This window comes from Solea senegalensis, linkage group LG18 (assembly GCF_019176455.1).
Source record: "Solea senegalensis isolate Sse05_10M linkage group LG18, IFAPA_SoseM_1, whole genome shotgun sequence".
Lineage (NCBI taxonomy): Eukaryota > Metazoa > Chordata > Actinopteri > Pleuronectiformes > Soleidae > Solea > Solea senegalensis.
In genome coordinates this window covers 1,342,175-1,368,518 of record NC_058041.1, presented here as the reverse complement: position 1 = coordinate 1,368,518, position 26,344 = coordinate 1,342,175, and the positions used below count along the sequence as shown (strand labels likewise).

Sequence of the window (26,344 nt, the reverse complement as noted above, 5' to 3'; positions counted from 1 at the left end):
CTGGACTATCATCAATCCTAGCAAGTTTGGTTCAGATTGGACTAGGATTCGCAAAGTTGTAGCAGTTTGTTTTTTTGTCGCAAAAATCCGACTTTGCATCATTACCATGGCAACATCATGTAACTCTACGCCATCATATTGAGCATGCATCATCTACCTTGTGTTTTGGGTGATTTTTACCAATTTTGAGTTTGATACGATAATCTCTGTAAAAGTTATTCCCGAAATTGTAAAAGTAACTTTTTTTTTTAATTTTCTGCCACCACCAGGAGGCGATGTTTACAAACTTGACAGTTTTTGCATAGGCCTCTTCAGCAAGGGCCCATCATCAATCGCCACAAGTTTGGTTAAGATCGGACCTTCTATCGCAAAGTTATAAGAGTTTTGTTGCGTGTGGCGAAAATCTTAAATTTTCACCAACTTTGACGCCCCCTTTCTCGTACGCCATGATACTTATTAAAAAGTTTTCAGGAACTTTAGATCCTCAACTTGTCCACAGTGACCTCACCAAGTTTGAACGTGATTCCATGTAAGCTCTGGGACAAGTTCGTTCAAATACCGATGGTGCGAAATGGCCAAAATCGCCTCTGTTTTGGCGTGCAATCCAAGATGGCGTCCTTCCTGTAGGATTCACAGGGAAGTTGTCATCGACTTTTTTGACCGTCCCCACCTCATGAACATGTGTGCCAAGTTTCGTTCATGTACGTTAAACCAGAGAGCAGATGACCTAATAGAAGTTTTTTGCGTCAGTTTTTAGCCCCGCCCTCTTCCATTTTTTGACGCACATTCCTTGAAACATTGATATACGTAATTTTACACCAGGTCTGATGGGGTTGCAAAATTTGGTGAGTTTTGGGGCATGGGAAAGGCCTCAAAAACGCGATTCATTTGGAGGAATAATAATAATAAGAATAAGAATAATCTTAGCGATTATAATAGGGTTCTTGCGCAACCAAGTTGCTCGAACCCTAATAATCCTTCCAGTTTCAAGAGGGTTCTTGCAACCTTGTTGCTCGAACCCTAATAAAAGGAAATCAGATTAGAGACTGGCAGTTGTTGAAGGTTATTGTTAGCTGCAGCTGTAACACACACACACACACACACACACACACACACACAGCAGCAGCAGCAGCCAGCGCAGCGAGAACAGCAGACAGACGCCAGCACTCGTCAGGAAAACAACTCTGTGTGACAGTGTGTGTGTGTGCATGTGCTGAATGCATCATGTCAAATACAGACGGCAGAGGTTTTGACGGCGTGTCCTTCTTGTCCCCGCAGAGCCCGACATCGTCGTCGCCCACCAGGAAACAGAGCAAGGAGACGACAGTCACGGTGAGTGGAGCGACTCAGTGGAACGTTTCACTGAACTACGTGTGAACTCCCCTCACCTCTGAACAGGAACCCGAGAGGGGAACGTCCAGAATGGTCTGGTAGCATCTATTTCTCCCAGATATTCATCCATCCTAGGTCATAAAAAACACATTTTGTTTTGTTTTGCTGTTGAACATCCGAACATAACAGTCACTGAAATGTTAAGGCGTGTTCCTCATTACATTTACATGACGAAAAAGTCTAATTATCGTGTTAGTCTGACTAAAACCAGGCTTGTGGGTAAAATGAAAACAAGAAATTGCTAACACACCCATATAATGCAGTTGGCAGTTTAATGGTAATTTGGTTTAATCTGTTCCATTTACTTCCGACGTCTGTAATGGGATTGACGTCACCAACATGCATGCAAACGTATCTGGAGGTAGACGTTGTTAGCCATTGTTAGTGATAACAACACTCTTCACAGTATTTTGCATGATGTAGCATCCCTAACCCTTAGCCTATGTTAGGGTTTGTGCGTTTGCTGGGAGTTGGAAATCTGGGCATTCCAGTTTAAACGTCCGACTCAGAACATGGAAATTCTGACTACAGTTGGAATGTTCCATAATTACTACTACGTTCAGCTGGACCCAAACAAGACCTCTAGGTAGCCACAAGCTAAAGTTGTTTTGGTCTGAAATTGTTCAACTAGCCATGAGGTAAAGTTGTTTTGGTCTGTCATCGTCAACTAGCTATGCGCCAACTAACCACAAGCTAAAGCCGTTTTGGTCTCTGAAGTTATAGGTCAACTAGCCATGTGCCAATTAGAGACAAGCTAAAGATGTTGTGATCTCTGAAATAATAGGTCAATTAGCCGTGGGCTAAAGCTGTTTTGGTCTCTAATGTAATACGACAACTAGCCATGCGCCAGTTTGCTACAAGCTAAAGTTGTTTTGGACTGGTCAAAGAAAATACAAATAACATATTGAAAGTGAGTCATATCGCCACCTAGGGTTGTGGAGGTGGACTGTACACTGGGACAAGACAGTCGTCCACTCAAGTGTTGCCCCAGTCAAGTAGCTTGACTTCACTGTGCGTGGAGACGAACTTGTTTGGTGCTTGTTTTGCGGTTGCTAGGACACGGAGTCACAGTGACATCATCGTCTCATCAACCACATAATTTCTCTTGTCACTCAGGTCGTCGCATCCTGTTTGTTGACTGAGTCTGAATCAGCTGAGCTGCTGCTGCTGTGATGTTATGAATTTGTGTCACACTTTTATTTTCCTAACATCTTGTGTTTTCTCACTATACAAGCTTCATGAGACCGTGGGGGGGGGTGTCTCGGCTTCCATGGCAACCAGGGTGATGCTTTTGATAAGCAGAAGGAAAGATGAAAGAGTGAGACGACGAGAGAGGAGCTTGTTTCCAGATTAACTGATACTATATTTAGATAGAGCTGGTTTCTCAGTCTTTGCAAAGGTCCTTTTTCTCTCCAACACCTTTCTATTGACAATGAAGCTTTAATGCTTCAATTTATTTTTTAGCAGTTTTTGAAACATGGCTCTAAAACAAAAGGTCTCAAACTCGTGGCTCAAGGGCCATATGCAGCCTGCTAACCTCTTTTAAGTGGTCCAGTCATGAGTTATATTTTACATATTCATTTGCATTCTAAATACATGTGAAAAAATGATATCCCAACATGTGTGTGTGTATATATATATATATATATATATATATATATATATATATATATATATATACACACATGTTGGGATATCATTTTAAGGTCATGTCTTCCACCCTTTGCTTGAGTTTTTTCCCCCACTTCACTGACCAGATTAGACACTCAGAGGCCCCTTGGTCATTTGAGATTGAGATCTGTTTTTTTAACCAATGGAAATGGAGTATAATAGTGTACACTTGAGGGAACTTGCCAAACACATTAGGGACCTAGTTTGAGATGTTTTGAAAACTAAAAACCATCTAAAATCATGGAATATCCAACAGTATTTAGTCTAAGAATGGATAATCTGTGTTTGAAAGGAGCATGGTCAACTCGTGAGGTCACTAAAGGTCATTGCTGGCAGCGACGTGTGGGCGTGAAAGCAAACACACTCAGCTGCTCACTGGAGAGTGTTAGGAGTTAGCGTCGTCCTCGTCTTTACCAGAGGAAGCAAAGGTCACTTTAAAACCTCTGAACTTCAGCGCGGACGTCTTAGTCTCTGTTACTGAAAACGAGGCCAGTCCCTTAAATAAATGATACACCTCATAAGCCAAGATGAAGTTGAATTAGAGGCCTTTTTTTGTCATCTTCCTGCAGTTTGAATCTAAATATTGGATCTGGAAAAGTCATCAGTGAAGCCGTATTTGTCGATTTGCTCTGAAAGTCGGGGGTTTGGCGTTGGACTGAGCTTCTCTGCTGCTGCTGCAGACGTGTTTTAAATAGAAACATCCTCACTGCAGGCTGTTTACCTCCCGAGGTTAATTGGAAAGAATGCGAGAGAAGACAAAGGTCCCTTTGTTTGCCCGGGACCTGGTGTCTGTCTGTCTCTCTTTATCGTCGAAACATGTCTCTCTGTTTGTTTTCTATTCTTTTCTTGTTTGATGCCTTGTTTTTGTTTGTTTATGTCTTTAAATTGGCAGCTTAGACAGCTTCATAAGGTCATATTTTTATAAATCTAATCACATTTCAGTTGAATTCTACCTTTTCTTCCAGTTAAAAGACGAAAACAGCACCACAAGTTTTCAACTCTGTTAGACCAAAATAAGCACCTGGGCGTTATCGGAGTTAAAAATAAGTATCATCACCTACGTGTCGTGTTTGGAGCTGATAAAAAGCTGCGTCTACAGCAGAGTCATTTAACTGTGCATGTGTTCACTCGCACTGCTGACAAGAACCAGACGTGTTTTCATGCGTTAGATGGTTTTTGTACCAAAATGTGGAAAATGGAGCTGTAGAGTCTCTGAGCACAGAACCACCCAGTTCACAGCAGGAAGTCCCTGCAGCAGCAGATTCAACATCAGTGGAGGAAACAAGGAGACAATTAATTACGCTGAGATTAATAAGTGGTGTCTTTGGGAATCTATTCTGCTGATTCTTTGGGCCAGAGAACAAGTTTTGAAAGAGTTAGATCCCAAAATGAGTGAGGCCTTAGAGGAAGGTGATTGAACAATGTCGGGTAGATTGGAGATGGAGGTCTTTGGTGTTGTTCTCTGTATCTTGAGATGAGAGCTCAGACTAAAAATCACCAGAATTACCACATTATAAGCAAGTCCCACCAGGTAAATCACTTCATTTTAACATTAAGAATCTTTTAAAGTTCTTGGTAATGGTTTAGAAAAGTGGTGGCAGTGGTTTAACTAAAGCTGGGTTCAAACAGGGATCTGGAACCATGATTTGTACCAAGGTTGTTTTGTCGTCAAATCTTTCCGATGCCTTCCGATCTTCACGGGCATCAAAAAAAAATCTAATGAAACCAATTCAAATCAAAAATATCTATTCAATATATATAATTTGAAATTGGGATTACTCCAGAACATTATTGACAGAGATTATGTCTCTCTTTAAACAGATTTTCCAACCTTTCCCAGACTGATACAGATTATGATTTAAATCCTGTAGTCTGAAACCAGATTTAGGCTCATTGTCCTCAAGAATAAATGATGGATTGAGCAAATATTGGGTTGGGTTAAATAATCCAGTCGTTATTGGCCTTGATATATGTAAATCTCTAAAACTGTATTGACTATCCAAAAAGTACTAAACAGTTTTAGTTTTTTCATGACCTGTTTCATGTGTTAAATATTTAATGTATACATTTTTTATTTTAAAAACATTTCATGCACTGCAGTGCAGACAGGCATTAAATGTAGATTGGAGAAACGGACGATTAGTGTTGTGAAATAAACAGTTATATTTTATCTGACGGAGGGAAAAATGAAGTTAAATTATGAGCCAAAAAAAACAATTAACATTTATCATTGATTATTGGGCATTGGCATCAGCCATAGAAAAACCATTTAAATCGACCTCTAGTATGAATGTACGTCAATATGGTCAATAGCATATCTTGTTATTATTATTCTCATTTAGCTGCCTTAAAGCTAGCACCAGCTACTTTTGGAGACCCACTTATGTATCATATACCATTTTGTACATATACTTTCTCTACATGACTTTATTCTCTACATTTCTAACCCTCATAGTACAGAGTACATGACAGTAAAAGAATCTTGAATCTGTTTTCAATGGAGACGAGGTGCCTCTGTGTGTGTGTGTGTGTGTGCGTTCATAGACACTTGCTCTACAAGTCTGTTGTGATTCTGTAAACGACTCCATTAAACTCTCTTTTTCTCTGTGTCTCAGATCAACTGCGTGACGTTCCCGTCGCCCGTGTCTCTGCACGAGCAGCAGCTGCTGAAACCAGACGAGTGGAGCTACTGCGACTTCTTCTGGGTAAATTCCACCGCGACTTAACCAAGCGTCCACAGATCGTACTTGATGATGAGCGACTCAAAACGCAGGCGGGGAGGGGAGAAAGAACCGGTTTACAGACCAAACACAGGAAAAGCAAAAGAAGATAAATCCATGTGAAGAAAAAAACTCGACCAAATCTGTTTCATCTTCTTTTTTAAACGCGACATATTTATCTCAGACATTCTGAGAACCAGCGTGGACGTTCATGAGATCTAACACACGGCAAAGTAGAAGGATAATACGTTACATCATGTCTGGCAGCTGCTCTCTGATGCTCACACACACACACCACTGCAGGGTAATACTCTCTACCAGGTGTGGTACGTACAGGAAAGTTGAAACCCAACAAGTCAGTTTTTCCTTTTATGAACCGTGTCGACCGGTCAGAGCTCCAAGCTGTGGCTTCTGTTCGCACGGAAGGAACTAGATCACGACAGTAATCGTTTTCTGTAACATCACGTAAACAAGAACCCTGTAATCATCACGAGAAGATCTGGTCCAGACAAGGTTTCCGTCCACCCTGGGGAACCTGGAGAAAGCACTCCTATTACTACCTATTTAGTTTGTTAGTTCATTTTGTTTTGACAAACGCTCAAGCTCAAGCTCATTTTGCCCAAACTTGAATTAACTTACTTAATTACCCATCAGCGTGGGATTTTATAAAACAAAATCCAAGAAAATACTTTTATCTCCATACCAAATATTACTCTAGTTCAAAAAGTGAAAGTACATACTTTTAATCCCTCTGTGCAGCCGTTCCACAGACCCACACCCTCATTTTATTTCCTCCGAGTTGATATTTCAAACATCACAAGGAAAAAACTGTTTGTAAGCCTGAACACTGAAGTCCCATGAATTCATTTGTAAGAGTGTATAATTGCTTTGAAATAAACCCAAATACTTTAGGAAAGGGGTTGTGCTTTGTGGAGGCCGTCATCTTGTGTTGCCATGTTGCTACGGCAGCCTGGACTTTAGTAGGTTTTGTGTTTTGAAACAGAAACTTACCATGAAAACAGAGAAGAAGGACGTCCCTTCTGGTCCATGAAGGCCATAGTCGCTTCCTGGTGTGCTTGTGAAAGGGAGGTGTGGATGGAATAGTCCTTTATCCATTAGATGTCACTAGTTCTTACATACTGGAACTTTAAAGCTGTAGCCAGGGTGAGTCTCATAGGTCTTAGGAGTTCAAAAAATCTACAGGCAACGGGATCTTCAAAGCAATCATCCACAAAAATGCTGGAAAAGTAGTGAACAAATCCAAAACATACAGAAACACAAGAAAGTTTGTTGACAGGAAAACTCTCTCTGTTCTCTGGTAGAAAGGGTTTAAATACTACACACACACACACACACACCTGGGAACAATCAAGGAAGGAAGGAAGGAAGGAGGGAGGGGAGGTGAGAGGGAAACATGGAGGGAAACCCAGAAAACTACAAACTAAAATGGCTGACAGGAAGTGGACTGTTACACCAAGCTATGCTGATGATGAACTCTGAGAACTCTGAGGTCATGACTCGTCCTGAACTCGGATTTCCAACGTACTTGTTTCACATTAGCGTCGTACACTTCGCAGATGTGTTGCCACTGATTTAGCTAACAGTGGCCACTTGCCCTCCCCCCCCCTCCATGTGCAGATCGTTGACAGGTGAATTATAGATTCATTTTGCATCACAACATTTTTACAGTAAAATCTCCCTCGTTCCATATAATTCTATCACAAATATCATTATTGTGATATATCGTCGTTTTTATTTGCCCCCTCTTGACCAGACCAGACTCTAAGAGGTCGTTGTCGTTAGATTTTTAGTTTCTCGGCTAAACGTCCTCCCTCTCAAACAGGAGCATCAGTGCGGTAAAAACCCAGCGCGTGCAGCGGCTACAGCCGAGTTTGTTGAGCTGATTATCAGATGAGATAAAGTGCAGAGTGAATGCAAACCTTATGTAACGTCGCAGCAGCAGCTCTGTGGATTTATTTGACTACACTCGTCAGTTAAGGTGCGATGTCATGTTTCTCTCTCGCAGGCCGATAAGAAGGATCTCCAGGGCAACGCTTGCATCACAGGGTTCGAGGTTCTGCTGCAGAAACAGCTGAAGGGGAAACAGATGCAGAAAGAGATGGCCGAGTTCATTCGAGAGAGGTATCAGCTTTCTCATCAGCTGTGTGGCTTTTCTTCTTCTTCTGCGGGTCGCCATGAAAACCATACACTTCTCTCATTAAACAAACCATTTCCCCCTTTCTTCTTCTTCTTCTTCTTCATGCTCATTCATGTACATCACCGGGTTGCACAACACATGGAAACAGTCAGCGCTGCATAAAGGCTAATGAAACTCTTAAACTTCCCTCTCAGGATAAAGATAGAAGAGGAGTACGCCAAGAACCTCTCGAAGCTCTCCCAGATCCCACTCGCAGGACAAGAAGAAGGGTGAGCGACTTTGTTCTGTCAATTATTTCCAGAAAGACAAACCCTGCTCGACACACACACACACACACACACACACACACACACACACACACACACACACACACACACACACACACACACACATGGCTGCATGAAAAGATATGAATCAATATTCAAATGAAATGAGAAGAAATTAGTTGAAAGCGAACCTGCCAGACTCTGCTGTGCACAGCTGCTCTGAAAACACAGCAGCTGGAAGTTAGTATTTTTGGCCGTCTTTTCTCTCGTGTAATGAATATGATGATGAGGAGGATGTGAGAGGCTGTGATTTAAGACCTCTCTCACAGCAGATGGCTTTTATTTTTTTTTGCGGTATTTACGGCCCGTAAGCACACAAACAGAAAGGAGTTCAGGAGAATTTGCAGAGGTTTCGCATCGTAATGGCCTTTTTTTATCCACACAGAAACGACAGTGTTTGGAGACATGAAATGGAAAATGGAAACATCTTGAGATGTGCCGTCTTTGTGTTGTTCTGTGTATACAATCAAAACAATGTGCATACCGGTCCTCATACCTGGGAGATGTTCTCGCTCCGCCTATTTTACCAAGTAAGCATTGGGAGGTGACTTGTTCGTACTGCCGGAGAAAACAGAAAAAACACGTGAGAAACCTGAAATAAATCTACTTCTGTGTCGTGAAACGCAGTTTTAAGATCATTAAGCTCCACCTCTCTAACCCTTAATTGTGTCTGTTTGTCAATATACGTACTGTACTTCTCTGTACTTGCGTACTCCGGTACTTGTGAAACGTCATCAGCCTCAGTCCAAGTACACGTAACAGCGAGAGAGAAAAAACCTGACGTTGGCGGAGATCGTCTCTGCTGTACTGTATATTTTAATAATATAGTATTTTACACAGTTACTTATCAACACTCTGTTGGAGGCGGTAATGAGGCTTAAGCGATTGGCGCCGCCCACCATCCTAACAGTACAACAAGGAAGTAAGCTGACTGTACTTGTGTACTCCTGTACTTTAGCTCCACCTCTCCATCTTCTTCTCCACTTTCTTTGTATTTCTGTGGCAGCGCCACATACAGGCCTGTCATATGTACTTCAGCATTTACAGTTGAATAAATGACATGTTTATAGAACAATTGAAGAACAAAAGAAGAAAAAGATTGTGTTGGAAAGTTCTGTTTCTGTGAACTTCTGTTTTCTTATGTTCATGACAAAATCTGTAACCAGTCAACGAGGTCTTTCACGTCAGCAACAGAACTTTGGTCCAACAATATTGTGGCTTTTTTTATTTTATTTTTTTTGGACTGTGTTTTGTTTGTGATGAGAGAACAAACCTAACCCATATGAATGTGAATGCATGTTTGCTGATGTGACGTTGGAAATATTTAAATGAGCAAAACAACTGGAACGGATTAGAAAACAAACAGAACCATCTTCAAATCCTCAATATGTCCGACAGATCATCCATGAGTCCGTCCTGAAGTGGAGAAGAGCAATTAAGCTTTTCTCTCTTCAGATGTATGCGATATAACTCAATGTTGTTGTTTCTGGGCCTTTAATTGTGACATTTGGGGTAAAGGTCATTAAACGGAGAGTGAGAGCTCTGGGCCACCTCGTAGAAGAATGGCTATATAATTGTTCTTTGATTTCTTCTTCTGTGGGTTGTGGATCTTATTCGCAGTTTGCAAACCACTTCACGGTGCGTTACTGCCACCTACTGGACTGGAGAGTGGTTAAGTCAGAGGTCTCAAACGTGGGAGTTGGACTTTCTTTTTCCACTTGACTGGCCCCCATGCGGTCAACTAAACTGTCCAGGCAAGAGCTCCTGGTGGGTGTCCTGAGTGTGGAGGTCCTGTCAGTGATGCTGTGACACTGTCCGTCCTTCCTGTAAAATCTCTGGACGCTTTGAGCTCAGCGCTGCAGCATACGTTTGCGATTAAGAGAGAGTGGAGGAGACGAAGGAGGGTTGGTACGAGTGAAAATGAGGGCAGTGAGATCTGAGGAGACAGACTGTTAGTTGTGTGTTTTTGGGGGCCGGGGAGTCCCTGCAGGGGAGAAGGAGTCTGTAGCCAGTTTGACAGCAGAGGAGATATCATGCTGAGGGCAGCTCTTTGTCTGAGTCTCAGGAACATGGAAAGCAGAGTAACGGGGAGCTGAGAGAGGGGGAAAGGCCGGCTCATGAGAGCCACAAAGAGAAGACACTGTGATTTGTACGCCCACTGTGTTGTTATTAAACTCAACGCTATTAAGAGATTCCACAAGGACAGTGTGAGAGTGCATGGTGATGTGACTGAGTGTCAGAGTGTGAAAACATAATCAAAGTACACTATATAATATATAATAATCTCACACTATTACATTAAGAATGAACATGGATAGGTTTTTACTCGGGATGAGCTATTGGTCAAAATCACTGGACTGGATATTGGATGGATAAAAATGTAACATTTAATATAATCTAGAAATCTTGATATCGCATGCATCACAATGCACACACTGTAAAACTGTCAGTAAAAATCAGTCAGATTGTGGGCTGTTTTATTTCTTCTTTATGTTACACAGTTGGATAATTGTGTCTTTTGGAAATAGCTTAAAATGACTCAGCACAAATGTCTAAAATAACTGTTTCTCCCTCGTTTTTACCAGCTCTTCATAGTTAGAAGATATTTTAAACGTATCCAACAATGCTTTGACAACAACGTTTGGACTTCATACCGACCACACCAGGTCATTTAATATGAACTAATTAAATGACAAACCTTTGCCAAAAAGCAGTAAATGATAAAGGCTAATACATAATGTACACGATACAGCATTGGAATACATTTGCCAACATTAGCTATAGCATAAACCAGATGAAGCTACCAGAACAGGCTAGCTGGAAAAACCACTGACCAGAACAATAGCATTCTTCTCTGTTATTAAATTAAATTAAATTAAATTAAATTAAACAGCCATAAGGATTTAATTGTTATGGCTGTTACAAACAAAGCTAACTATGTCTAAGTGTAGACACTATCAGAAAACTAAGCCTTTATTGTGAAAAATATCATTGAATGGGACTTTTTAAAACAGTATTTTTTGTTATGGGATGGCTAGTAGCATGTAACATGTCAGTGTGTAAGGTAAATATATCCTGGAGCAGCTAGCAAGCAAATTTGTCATTGTTTTGTGATGGCTAAACATGTGACACCGTTGGGGTTAGGGTTCTTACTTTACATAGCTACATTAGCTATAGCAATGAACTCTTTAAGACAATAAGTAATAACAATACTAGATGCTATAGTCAGTGGTTTAGCTGTATTATGTACATGACATTTGTGAACTGGTCCCTGTAATCACAAGATGCAAGACTAGCATTTAGCACAACTTTTTTTGGGAAAAGTATCTTTAAAAGTTAATCTTTACTTTCTGGTAGGTTCCCCTGGTGTGTGCTAGCTAATATTAGCAAATGTAGAAAGATACTATTGTTCATTACATTTCTGAATTTGTCTTAATTATTATACTACTTTGTTTGAAACCTAAAAATAGGAAAAGTTTTTACATCAGAACAAGAACGTTTTAGCCGATTTGGCTTGGCTTATCCCTCCCCTGCACTGTTAAGTGCAGTAGAGGTAGCTTCTACTCATATTAGCATGGTAGCAGAGGGGTGAGAGTGGGATGGACTTGTCCTATATAGAATCCAGATTATGCCAGCCAGCTTAGTCTGCCCACACGCTGAAAAGTGCAGCACAATACTGTCATTATTCTCTCGCTCAGGCTGCTCTGTTGTCACACAGCACAATCGTTGTTTTGTTGGTCAGTTACCGTCCGAGTGGCCGCAGCCCAGAGCCACTCGTCTATTTATTCCTGAATTTGCCATTTGTTTGGTAGAGATGTGGTTTGGAGGCATGTGACCACTCTTTTCCTTCTGCCTGTCGTGCTCCATATCAGTGCTGTTGAATGATTAGGAGTTCATTTTCCTTTAGTTGTTGTATTTTGTTGGAAACGGACGGTCTGTCACTAGGGACCAGACCACGGGGACCTGACAGATGCAATTAATTGAGTGTGAAGAACATTTGGAGCATTCCAGCCTCTGTAAAGACATTTTTTCCACTAGTTTCTCATATGTTTTTAATGCAGAGACCATATTGTGCATCGGTCTGACCTTAACCGTATTAAACACACCATGAAATACTGCTTGAAATTCCTGTTGAAACAACAACCTCGCCTGGATCTTGACACAGTTGGGGAAAAGTTAGTGAAATAAAGGCCATAAATGGGGATTAATCAACTACAGCTGAATCTAAATGAGCAATATATTTCTACAGTATGTTTGATTTGGATTGACTTTGACTTTGTTGGTTATGGTGTAAAATTGTCTGATTAGAAAAGATTTTCCTTTGAGTGATCCCGTAAAATTGCAAGACCAATCTTTATGTAACCGTGTTAGTCACGCGAAACGTTACCATGATTCCAAAAACTATCAGAACTGAAAAAGGATCTCCACTACTGAAGTACAGGTAGACCAATTCATCAGTTGTAACGATTAATTGAGTCAATATTTGCCTTTTTTGTGAACGGTAAACTCATATTGGTTGACCTCTACATTAGCTAAAAGGACAAATGTCTGATTACATTTTGGATCTAAAAACTACAAAGACAGAAGTGTTGAAATGTTTCTAGTTCTTCGAGAAACTCTCTGGTGTCCAAGCAAAATTGGGTGTACGACAAAGCGAGTCAGAAATCTCTCAAAACCTTTTGAATCGAAAAGGATTCAGGAACTCAGCAGTGAAACCTATGCTTTCTGTATCTTTTTGGACCCTCTTTTTTCTGCCATAGAGCTGCAGGTGCCAGACTTTGCTCTGAAAGTGTGAGGAATGTTTTGGATGTCGGTCTGAGGGAATTCCACACATGTCTACATTCAGAGCGATGCTTTGAAGTGACCCGCTTACCCATGAAAAAAAAAAAAAAGGCCAGTTCTGGACCCAGAGCCTCGGGTCGGCTTCTCTCCGCCTGCTGGGTGATTGTTTTACAACTCGGGGAGAAATATGAAGTGGATTCCTGCCTTACTCTATTTTCTGTCAGGGCTAATCCCGGACCATGAATCACTTTGTCTGGCCCATAACTATTGCGTAATGTTTATCAGCTAACTTGTAACTTGTAACGCTTCTCTTGAAAACAATACAGGCCTTCAGAGTGTTAAAGCCGCCAGCTGCGGTGAAAAGCTGAGCCATATTTCATGTCACATACGTCCTAATCATCTGCTGAACTGGCCGTGGACCTCAGCTCGTAGATCTACTGACAACTTATGTATCTGTGAACTTTTGCTCCGAGCCACATATGTTTGAGTGTGCGCTCGTGGGATTGAATCCACTCGGCCACCACAACACAGTTCTGTCTCACTCCCCACTTTTCCCTGACACTTTCTGCCATTCCTCCATGTCTGGGATGTAAAAGTATGTCTGTGTGTGTGTGGGGTCCTTTCTAGTGTAAGATATTAAACACAGACACTTTTTCCCTCCCCCGTATCTGCTCTCAGGACTCTGGGACAGGCCTGGGCCCAGCTGAAGAAGAGTCTGGCAGACGAAGCTGAAGTTCATCTAAAGTTCTCCTCAAAGGTAGTCATGCCACGTTTTTGTTTATTCTCTATTATATCTTCAACATGATGAAGAATGAATGAAAAGTCCACTTGTGCCTCTTTGTTTTGTTCACTAGAATCTGAACTTAGAACTCAAACAACCAGAGGGGTCGGGTCATTGGGTCGTTCGTACGTCCCGCGGTCCCATTCTTGTGATCAGTTCCTCAAGAACGTCTTGATGAAGTGCTTTGAAATTTGGTTCAAACGTTCACTTAGAGTCAAGAATTAAGTTTGAAGATTTGTGGTGGTCTAAGGTGTTATTGGTGTTAAGGACACCTTGAGAGAACCCTTAAATTTGGACTCCCAGGTGGACTGCATAGATTTGGCCAAAGGTCAGTGTTTAGCAGAGGTATGAAACCACAGGGCAGTCATGTGGTAGTTTCTTCAAACCTTTTTCCCCCCACATCTGTTTACTTTCACGAGCTTAAGTCATGAAGCAGGTTCAAACATTTACATCTCACAGTCGTGTTCACCTCAGTTTAGACACCTCAGAACATGTTTTGTTAACTTTTTTGCCTCCTTTCACGTCACAGACTAAAGACAACTTTGTTTTCACTCATAAAACAGTAATGAGAGTTATAGAGGTATGCGACGCTGTAATATTTAGTGTTTAGAGTCATTTAATGGGATTTTCACACAGTATAACTCAGGCAAACTTATGGTGCTCTCCAGTTTGGGGATCCAAAAAAATCTTAGACAACTTGAGAAATCAGAGGTGCTTTCGAGGGTGATAGTTAAAACGCCTTTAACAGTTTATGGCTATTGAATCATATCAACAGATTACAAGGTATGAGACACCACATGAAGGGCTTGATGGCTGAAACAGGTTGGCATCTTATTACTGTCTACCACTTTATCCATCATGAGGGTCATGGGGTTGCTGGAGCCAATCCCAGCTGAGGGCCCTGATATGATTCCTTAGACATAGAATAGTTTGGTTGCTTTTAGTTTGAGTACACATTTTTCCGACACCACCATAAACATCCTTTCATCCTTTCATCCATCCATTGTTTACTGCCTTATCATTATTGTTGTAAAAAAACCCTCACAGCTGACGCTGCCCTCTACTGACCTGGATTATGAGGACTCTGGCTCTGCCTGATCTTGCAAGGCTGGTTTTCCGCTAATAGACAGTAAGATTCAAACTATGAATCTTTACATTTTTACATTACAAAAGGAGGAACACAAATCATATGATTGTAGCAAAGTATTGCTTGGGACTTCTGTATAAAACTGTGCATTGAAGTACCATGAAGTATGATAATGTGTTTGATTAAATGTATCCATATTGACCGTGGACTCATCATGTGACTCACGTGGATGACAGGCCGCCGTAATTACACAGTAAAGATCTGCGTGATGACTGTGGGCTGATGCACGTCCTGTACATTTGACATTTGAGGCTTTGGATTAATCATCTATTAGCAGTCGTGACTTGGACGAGTCTAGGAAATACCATATTCTGTGCAGATGAACTGCACAGGGGAGCATGACGAGTAATTTGAAGCTTGTGTTGAATCAGCGATTGATGAGTGTTGGAGGGAAGAGACGAGATCGAGGCCAGGGTTACAGCTGGACTGATGGAGGAAATGGAGTCAGTGATGTTATTCCCCCAGAGATGCACAGATGTGCGGTGATGTTCCAAGTTCCCGGAGATAGACGGAAGGGATCGAGTGGACTTTGACTGACCGTTTCCAGTGCAGCTATGAGAGGAAGCAGAATGAATGTCAGCCAGGACAGAATGCTTTACTTTTTAGGATCAAATATGTAATGAAAAGGCTAAATATTAAGGGTTTCGTACGATTAGGGTTTTGGGTGTAAACTTTGGGCTAAGGTCGTGGTGTAAACCTGGTACCTACAATGTTCTGGCTGTTGTTTGTTTGACTCCATAAAATTAAATCTCGCTCATCTAAACTGGCACAGAGTGGGAGGATGATGACGGATTTAGACAGGAATTAAAGGAAATGGAGCCAATTATGGATTTTAGATAATTCAATCAGATATATGCAGAGGGGGCATTAAAGTGATTTCCATTTTTGAATGTCAGCTATCATTGTTTTTTCACGAGACAGTTTATGTATCTGCACCCGGATCTCAATTGTCATTCATGACTCAACGCTGCCTGATAGATTTATTCTTTATAACTATCAAAAAGACAGAATATGATCAAATAATCAAGTCTGCGGGAACATTTTACCTCCTCGAAAAAGTTCCTGGTGGTGAAGTCACTGTCCTTCGGCGAAACTGTTTGATTAAATGTGATAAGCTGCTGAGCTGTAGCTTTGTCCTACTTTATTTTAGATGAGAACTTTTTCCCTCCCTAAATGCAAATTTCAATTTTATGGTTACTTTCACACCAATTACTGCTACTTAAACATCTGGTGTCCACACTAAACAAGAGTGTTCAAGCAACCTTGGGTTGAAACAGAAACTAGGAAGTATGGAAACAGTGATGCAGTTATTCGCTTTAGCTTCCAGGAAGAGTTCCACCTCGTTGTTGGTCCAACAACTGATTTTTTACTCTTTCAGCCATCGCTGTTTCTCATTTGTAGTATTTTCTCTAACGAAGCAGCCAGCTGCAGAGTAGACAATGTGCTTCCTGTCCACGGGCAGAAAACATGACCAGTGGTCATATGCATTTTCAGGAGTGTTGGTACAGACAGAGAATGTTTAGTTAGGCCCAAAGACAATGTTCAGGAAAAGAGATTGTTCATTATTTTCACCTTCATTATCTCTCATATTAGGGATTGGGACAACTATTTAACCTTCAGAATGAACCCTCAATCGTTGCCTTTTGGTTGATTGGTAGTAGTGTTTTGCAGCTGTTAGCATCCAAAACGTTGCATATTCTTCTGTATTCTCTCTTCTGCATTCTACTGTATGCCTTCTTCCATTTCCTACTGTTGTCTTCTGCTAGTTAGTGATGAACTGATGGTTGTTGTTTTTGTTTTGCAGCTCCAGAGTGAAGTGGAGAAGCCTCTGCTGAACTTCAGGGAGAACTTCAAGAAGGACATGAAGAGGTTCGACCACCACATCGCTGACCTACGGAAGCAGCTGGTCGGGCGCTACTCATCGGTGGAGAAGGTAAGCACACAAACACACGCAACAAAACAAAAATGGAGATTTAAGATCAGGCAGAGCAACTAATGTAACTCAGCTCTGTCCCTGCACTTGGCAGCAGCACAATTTCAGGGAATCGTCTTACTGGTGATTAAAATTCCACCATGACGGCTGTTTCCTGTCGCTGGAATGCTTCCTGCTTTTTGTATGTGTACAATGAAATGCAAATTTGCCGAAGCCTGAAGGCAACTGCAAATCTGTCTCGCATCATCTGTCATCTGAGCAACATTTGTTCAAAAACACAATTTCTGTGTGATGAACTCATCTGATGAAAGACGGAGCATCTCAAGCTGGTCAGGAAACTGGTCCCTGGCCATGTTGGCATTTAAAGAAGCAGCTTGAGCACATGTTGTTGGGGGAAAAAACCTTAAAAATGCGATCAAACAAAACTCTGTCAAAGTGAAAGATTTCCCACATTGGGGTGTGGTGTGCGAGAGTTTGATTTTTCTGATTCTCTTATTCACCACCAGGCTCGCAAAGCACTGGCAGACAGACAGAAAGAGCTGGAGTTGAAGAGCCAGCAGATGGAAATTAAACTCAACAGCAAGATCGAAGAAGACATCAAGAAGGCCCGCAGGAAATCCACACAAGCAGGTGAGAGTTAGAGGTCAAAGGTGTCGGTGTACGGTTGATTTACCATCCATTTGTCCAATATTCTGAGGGCTGTGGCTCCAACTCCTTCTGGGGAATCCTGAAGAATTCCCTGACCTGATAGGATTTAAGATTCCTTCAGTGAGGTCATGGTCTCTCCTTGGATATGGCCCAATTGAAAGGCACCCTGAATTTATGGAGTAGTGGCTGTACTTTCTCTTCTTCGGTGGGGTTTAACCTCAGGTTGCATCCATGGTGTTGCAGTCCTGCCATCTTCTGGAGTTAGAAAAGTCCTACATCACCTTTCATATTTTTCCATCCCACTCAAGCACACACTTATCTCTTCCCATCCTCCCTGCTGGTCTCAGTGCCTCCTGTACTCCACTCTCCTACTGTTACTGCTCTATAAGCAGTGGCGTACTCTTCTCGTCTTGATGTCTAAGGTCCTAACCTTAGAAAAGATTTCACCCCTAGCTGAGATTTCTTTCTCATGGTCACTACCCAAAGTTCATTGACTTCCAACTCTGCTCCTGCTTCACCTCAACGTGTACTGCTCTAACTTGTAAAAGAGATCACAAAACACTCTACAAACTTTCATCATGGCCCTAGTTTGAGATTTTGGTCATTTGTATCCTGATTTCTATCCATCTGTTACCGCTTACCTTCAAGAATGTAGATATAGGCATCTGGACTTGCTTGAGTTTAGTATCATCCAAGTTTAAGTTCCGTTCTTAGAACTGAAGAAGCCTCTTGGATGGTGAAATGTTTTCAACTCAACTCAAGAAGATACAATGATCTGTGGAACCTTCACAGTTATTACCACTTATCTTTTGAGGGACATGGACGACATTGTGTGAGAGGTAGCTTGTGAGGACACAACCAATCAGACTATAGGCAATTCTTTAAATAGCTTAAACCCAATCTGCATGTCTTCTGGAGTATCTGGAAAACTCCATGGGGACACATGAAGAACATGCAAACACAGAAAGTCCTCAGATGAACCAGGACCGGAACTTAGAACCTACCTGCTGTGAGGCATCAGTGCAAATCACCCTATAAGACTGAGATTTGTGAAAAGAAAATATATTGTGGAACTCCGTGTTTTTCCATATAGCAGAAATGTGGGTCTGGACTTCATCATTCCCTCTATAAAAGCCGCCCCCCCACCCCACCCCACCCTGTGTTCAATCGGAGGATTGTCATCAGTGATCTACTGAGCATCATCATCAGTGGTTTATGTCAGCGCAGGCCCTGCAGCTACAAATCAAACTGCGCTGGCAGAAGATCTCATATTGTTCCATCAATAGTTAACCCGCTGCTCGTAACTCTGTATCATCCTTCAGTGTTTCTTTAGCCGCTTCAGTGGAGCGCGCCAACAAAAGGTCCGGCTGTGTTTGTCTTTGCACATGAGTCATGAGCTTTATCAGCACTTCGAGCGAGACTGGGAATTTCTTTTTAATGTTGGGAGGGAACAAGAGAGGTCAGAAACATTCTTCACTCGACTGGTCCCTTCACACCAGACTGACAGTACAGCGTGGGCGTGGACTAACTCCATCTGCCCATAAAGTCCCTTCATCTATCACACAGATTATACCGAGTACAAATTTACTCAAGATAATATGACAAATTCCAGCCTTTTGGAATTTGTGGTCAGATTTTTGTTTAAATAAAACTTCCAAGTGGAAAACATGAGGAACTATTTTCTGATTAACGTGGGACTCAATATAACGCTGGCTCGTTAGTGTGATACTTAGAGAAATAAATTAGACATTCATTTAGGTCAGAAAACCTTTTTTAAACTTACATTTGTTCACTTTTGAGTTTTCTCTACTTCTACAGAAGGGGTAGCACGTTCATGAGGTGTCAATGCTAAGTGTTGCAACAGACAGGAAGTTCGCAGAAGGTCGGCCAAAAGTTGATATTTTGACCAACATTTAAAATGATATATTTTTCAGAAAAACATGCTGACCTTCAGAGTTTTCTCCACTTCTAAGAAACTGTAGGTAACACGTTCATGAGGCGACAACGGAGGGAGGGAATTTCATGCTATGGGCAGCAACAGACAGGAAGTTAGCGTCAGCCAAAAAGATGCTAATGATGATAGCAGGTTTCACTAACTTTTCTGGTGATATTTTTTGAGACAATTTGTTGACGTTTTGAGGTTTCTCTTCTCTCGGACTTGTAGGACAGGTAACAGGAAGTTAGCACAAGATTAGCCAAAAGTTGATATTTGACTATCTTTCTTTTTTAAAAAATGACTTTGTAGGAAGGGTTACACGTTCATCAGGTGACGTCAGAGGAGGGAGGCGAATGCGTATTGTCAGCGATGGACAGGCAATTTGCCAAAGCTTTGACTAACTTTTAAAATGATCATTTGTTGTCATTTTGAGTTTTCTACTTGTCGGAATATATACGTTCACGTTCATGAGGTGACGTCAGCGGATGAACATTAATGCTAACAACAGACAGGAAGTTAGCCAAACTATTGCCAAATGCAGCTTTAACGTAATATTTAAAAGGATTTATTCTTCTTGGATAAGCTTTTGGAATCAGTTAAGAAATGAGGTAACGTTGTGTTTCTCTTACCGTTGTCCTCTTTTCAAATTATCATTGATGTCATTATGTAATTGTACTCATTTCTTCATGTTTCTTCATGTTTATGGTCAGACAAGCATGAAATAATCATTTATTACACTGTAACCCTCAGTGATTCCAGTTTTATAAAGAGGCAGAATCAGCACAAATGTGAGCAGCTCTGCTGCTGTATAATGTAAACGATGACAGAGAAGGTTGTTTGGACTGAACAGTCACAGTGGGCGGCTCACAACATTGTTTTCTAAAAGCTCTGTTTGGAACAAAATGCAAGGAAACACCAGGCTGACGCTTTGTTTTTTTACATGTACAGGCTGTTTTGGAAAATCTCACTTTTAGAAGGAGTTAAAAAACAAACTGTTAGCTTTGTTTTTGATGGTTTAACAAAACAATTTTACAGTACAATACTGTAGTTGCCCTTTGTTTTGGTTTGAACCCGAGCTTATTGCACCTTGAGCCTCTTTTACACTGAAATTAGTGGCTTTATCTGGTGTTTTTGAACACTGTTCCCATGTGTCAGTTCCTGTGGTGTTGTTTTTCACCTCTGCATGTGTGTGAACTGTGATGTCACAAATGTGCTGGAAACAAAACATGCAGAAGGAGGACGAAACAACAACAACAACAACAACAACAACAACAACAACAACAACACCGTAAAACTCAGCAACAGTCATTTCTGTTTTGTATCTTTAACTTTGGTCAAAACATTCAGCGATATCTCAGGTTTTAAAAGGTAAGGTTCACGACAAACATTGATAGCTAAACGTTATGCAAACAGCTGGAATATTTACCAAATAAGTAGCAGAAGAAGAAGAAGTCGACCAGTTATTTGACCTGGCAGTGAACTCTGGGATGAACCTTTTCTTTTGACCAGAATGGGGCATAAGGTGTATGCAGTTGTATTTGCTGTCTCTTTAGGAGCTTTTCTAGCATAAACACTGACCTTCTCAGGACCAGTCGTCCTCACGGAGACCACAACCTGGTCTTAATGAGGCAGAACCCCCTCATTTCTAAGGAACTGGATAAGTTTAGGACTAAAACTCAAACTGTGGTTAGGTTACAGTTAGGTTCCTGTGGTTCCTTAGGAATGCCAGGAGTGGATTCTATCAAATTGGTCTGAGTAGATTTGGATGTTGATATTTTCTTTTACATATGAAGCAAAATACAATGACATAATCAGTAAGTGTTGAGATTCTCTGTGTAATCATGTTTGGATACGACAGAGAAGGTTTGGAAGCCGTGTTTTTCCATCAAGTGGAATAGTTTGGTTTGGTTTGGTTCATATGTATTTTTTTTGTGTTTCCATGAGGAATACTACCAAAATAACCAGCCCCAGTTGTTCTGTTTTCAGTCCCCTTCCCTTGGGGTGCCACATGAAATAGTACAGTACAGTAGGGGATGGAGCTAGACCGGTTTCTACCTAAGACAGTTGACTGGGGCGATAAGAGAGTTACTTCCTTGCCATTTGATGTTTCTTCAACACCCGCAGTCAAAGTCATCGTGTTGAGACAATCAGCCACAAACTGTTTTGTGGTGTTCCATGTTGTCATTTTTTGTCGTAGCACCGAAGAATAGCTGTGCAAACCTGTGTGTGTGTGTGTGTGTGTGTAGGTGGAGAATCAGCATTAGCAGAATTACCAGTTTGGTTTTGTGAAAGCTTTTTTAAAAAGGTTAAACAACCTGAGAAAAAAAGGCGACTTTTCTAAAAGTAAACAGATGTCGACTCGCCGCCAAAAGTGTGATGTCATGACTCAACCAGGCACGACCACATGCTGTTACACACAAGTACGAGTGCTGCTCCACACACACACACACACACACACACACACACACACACACACAGGCTCTCTCTGTACACACACACACACACACACACACACACAGTTTATGTAACCGGGGAGAAAAACAGCAGCAGTTGTTGACGGTGCTCTGGGCGTCTGGCTGCCAGTGATGATGAGCGCAGTGTGTGAGGGAAGCAGCGAGGACGCTGATGCCAAAACAACTAAAGCACGGCATCAGTCTGCTCATAACAAAGACTCGTTATCGCTGCCGTGGAGACGCACAGCAGTGGCTCCTTCATGTCTCTTTATTATCGCGTTTTCCTAATGTTTGTGTATCCATCACCTGAGGCCCAACGCGCCCGTCTCACTTCTTACTTAGAGGAAAAAGGGCATTTGTCGATGATGGTTTTGATATGAAAAGCAGCAGCTGTTTTGTTTTTCCTTCCCTATTTTATCTTCAGTTTCTGTTTATAGAGACACATTTTGAGCCGAGTGGAAGCCGCTGTGAACTCTGTACAGCAGCAGAAGTTATTACGACCTTTTTTTTACCTGTTAAATCCCACAGACACTCCAGGAGGCCAACGTCCTGAAAACTGTTCAAAGCCACGAAAAACTGTTCTCACAACTCCAGTCAAAGTGTCTTGTATGAATTATTTTATATTTGGTACAAACGTTCACTTGGATTCAAGGATGAACTGATTCAATTTTGGTGTTCAGAGGGAAAAAGTCAACAGAACTGACTCCAGAAATCACTTTTCTTGCCTTGTGAATGTCCTGCAGACGCAAAAAGAATCTTTCGTTTGGTACAAACGTTCACCTGGACTAAATAATTAAAAGGTAGAAAGTCAAGGAAACTGACTTTATAAATCACTGTTTTGCTCACAAACATGATATCTCAGGAACTCTACTCACTTTATTCACTGGACGTATATATAAATATATATATATATACATATGATCTGCATCACTTCCTTAATCTTCACACATGATTAATGTTTTGTTTATCGTCAGCTCAAAACACGACCGGACAGATTTGATATAATAAAATAAATAATCACATCAACTGAGTGAGGGAAGAGTTGCACTGCAGCACCACCTGGTGGATATAGTGTGTCCTACATATACAGTCCTGTATATACTGGAGAAGCTCAGTTTTAGCAGGTCAGGTTATACAGTATGTTTTTTAATGTATATATTATACATAGATATTACCAGCCAGTGTTGTTTTGTTTTTATCTTGATAATTTTAATGTTTACTGTTGAAAATTGACATATTCATGAATAAAAGTTAGGGCTGTTAGGACACACCCCCTGTACTTTATTAACGATTTTAATCATTGTGAAGTTATTAACAGTTCTGCTCGTGTTTAACGAACCTTCAACAGCTTTAAACTAAGATTAAATAATGTTAATACAGTCACAATCACCCATATGACATGGTGGGAAACATTATGAGCACCCTCTGCTGGAGGCTAAGTGGTACTGCTGTGTGAGGACCCCACAGAATCACAGGTTATTCCAGAATAAAAGCCTCTAATCCAGTGGTTCTGAAACCCTGAGAAAATAGTGAGCTCTCAAAGTAACACCCTGATCACCATAATATTCACCATCATTATTTTATTCCAGAGTTCAGAAAAATGGAACATTTCGGACAAATCATGAAAAAATTCCACAAGATTCCAACATTTTTATTGCTCAATTCCATGATTGTGTCGACATTTTCCTGCATCGCAGAAATCATGACGTCCTACTGTAGCTTTAGGGATTTAAAGTCTGTCCTTTTTTTTTCATCATGTCACCTTTAAAACTCACCTATTAATAATACAATTGTAGATTTAATTGGAAAACAGATCATTGTCTTTAATAATCTGGGTTTAAAAGACAATAAAAAACAATTATTCATCATCCAAATGATTCCCATGTCCCATGTTTTCAAACTTTTTTTATACCAAAAACCACAGTTTGAGAACCATGGCTCACGTTCTTTTCTTTCACTTTCTCTCTAACAGGAGACGATCTGATGCGCTGCGTCGACCTTTATAACCAGTCCCAGTCCAAATGGTTTGAGGAGATGGTCACGACGAGTCTGGTGAGAAATCCCCTGACTCTGTGTCGTCAGATATGAAGTGTAGCAGCTTCTCTTTGTCTCAGGGTGATTTATTCTCCTCCTCCTTCTTCTCCTCCTTATTCTTCTCCTTCTTCTCCTTCTTCTCCTCAGGAGCTGGAGCGGCTGGAGGTGGAGCGCGTGGAGATGATACGACAGCATTTGTGTCAGTACACCACCCTGAGGCACGAGACGGACATGTTCAACCAAAGTGTGAGTATGACGACGATGTGTTCAGAAGTGAAAGAAAACACGTGTTCTTCTCAATATATCAATAAAAATAACAACATACAGCAGCTTTTTGGTTGAATGCTAATCAGAGGAATCGCAGGCGTTCACTTTTTACTCTTATTTTAAAATGTACAGTTATTTTTAATGACTTTAATGTGCTTTTAGGTCTTTGTGTTGTTTCTCTGTAAATCGTGAGCCAGAGACAATTTTCCACCTTCAGAAAAAAATAAAAATATCGTAGTATCACAAGATATATGTACCAAGGTATAATACCATAGCATTGTACGACATAAATGTAGTACAGACATAAAGATGACAAATATGCTAATATATAGCAGTGTAACATGTAAAAATTCAAATATTAAATGTCAAAGTAAGACCTAAAAAGTACATAATTTAAGACATTAATATCACATTAATAATTAATTAATATCATGGCATCATAATGAAACACTGCATAGTAGATATAAAAAAAACTATTATTATAGTGGGTAAAAAGGTAGTAGAAGTAGTAGAAAGTATACAAATATAATGGCATCTTGAGGCAAAAGGTATCGCAATACTTATAAGCATCAAGTGTAAAAAGAGAATTCTCATGCAGCGTAAAAAATGTATATTGTAAGTTAAAAAACGACTTGAACTTACAATTATAGGGTATACATATTGTATTTAATGTTGTATGATAGAATTAAGAAGACATAGAAAAAGACATTGGTGTACATTTTTAATTTTTTGGTGTAATTTCCCTGTTTGTCCAGACGATGGAGCCGGTGGACCAGCTGCTGCAGAGTGTGGACCCGGGAAAAGACAGAGAGCTGTGGGTACGAGACAATAAGACTGGAGACATCAGACCGGTGGACATCGAGATTTAATTTGAGGACCACAGATGATGTCACTGTGGGGGATTAAATCTGTGCTGGGATTAACCACTGATCCACAAACAGTCTAACAAAACTGTAAAACTGTGGGACGATCGAGCTCCGTCTGTGGCTCCTCACGTCTCCAGGATGACGTCGCTATTTTCGGGGGATGAATAAAGTCGTCTAAAACGGAGTCGCGATTGTCTCTTGTGCGTTTCCTCGCCGACTGTGCGGGGAAAACCGCCAAATCTGAGCAGCGAGTTTGTGTGACAACGTTAAAGACGTGAACATGTTGCTTTAAATTTGTTCTGTGAGGGTTTTTAATTCATGTATTTATACACACGGAGCGTCAGGACTGCAACGCCGGACGCCGCTCGGACAAAATAATGCGTTTTAACCTCAGAGTTAATGTTACCGTGCACCAGATTACGGCTAAAAAATGGTTTTAACAGAAATAGAAGCAAGTATTGATTATTTGCTAAAGACCCAGCTGTTGGATTTCAGCAAAAGTATTAAAGAAAAAAAATGTGTCTATAAAATGAAACGATGCCAGATTTAAACAGTAATAAATGTTCAGTTTTACAAAGACAACAAAGAAAACAAAGTTCTCGTGTCCAACTGCTGATTTTCTGGGTTAAATTCTGTCGCGCACAGATTGTATTGTTAGTTAGCTTGTTTAGGCTAATGCTAAGGCTAAACATGGTTTAAAAAGTTGGTTTAAATGTTAATACAGTGATTAAATACACATGTTAAAAGAGACTGAAGCTGTTTTGAGGCATGAACACTTTGAAGGGGGTTTAATTTTTGACATTTTAGCAGTTTGCTTTTGTCTGAATTCACTCGCATTCACTCAAATAAACACTCATTTTTACATTTTCTGAAAATTTGTGGATGTTGCTCAGACAAAATAATTTTAATCTGAGAGTTGTTAATCTTGCTCTGTAACAGAATATGGCAAAAGTTGTTTGAAGATAAATAGAAGCAAGTATTGATTATTTGCTAAACCCCAGCTGTCTGATTTCTTGTTGCTACGTGTGCCTGTCAAGCTAACAACACATTTGTACTGAAAAACTATCTATAAAATAAATAAATGATGCCAGATTTACAGAGTAATACATGTTCAGTTTTACAAAGTAAAGAAAACATACATTTCTTGTGTCCAACTGCTGATTTTCTTGGTTAAATTCTGTCACACACCGATTGCTCTATTGCTAGTTAGCTTGTTTAAGCTAATGCTAT

At 40.7% G+C, this 26,344-nt stretch overlaps 1 protein-coding gene across 1 annotated transcript; it reads left to right on the top strand.

Annotated features, from left to right (window-relative positions):
* The first annotated feature begins 1,141 nt into the window (after positions 1-1,141).
* On the top strand, positions 1,142-26,265 carry LOC122759632 (growth arrest-specific protein 7-like). The gene is made up of 10 exons (XM_044014590.1): positions 1,142-1,332; positions 5,679-5,768; positions 7,810-7,925; positions 8,136-8,210; positions 13,728-13,806; positions 16,782-16,910; positions 17,417-17,540; positions 23,920-23,999; positions 24,129-24,227; positions 25,004-26,265. The coding sequence occupies exons 1-10, from the start codon at positions 1,225-1,227 to the stop codon at positions 25,115-25,117; spliced, it is 1,014 nt and encodes a 337-aa protein (XP_043870525.1). The 5' UTR covers positions 1,142-1,224; the 3' UTR covers positions 25,118-26,265.
* The last annotated feature ends 79 nt before the right edge of the window (positions 26,266-26,344 follow it).

Bases quoted from the DNA above. Each gene is read 5' to 3' on its own strand.
- LOC122759632 (XM_044014590.1), top strand. From the start codon at position 1,225: ATGTCAAATACAGACGGCAGAGGTTTTGACGGCGTGTCCTTCTTGTCC. The intron at 7,926-8,135 runs GTATCAGCTTTC...CTTCCCTCTCAG, and splicing joins GCCGAGTTCATTCGAGAGAG to GATAAAGATAGAAGAGGAGT. The intron at 17,541-23,919 runs GTGAGAGTTAGA...TCTCTCTAACAG, and splicing joins CAGGAAATCCACACAAGCAG to GAGACGATCTGATGCGCTGC.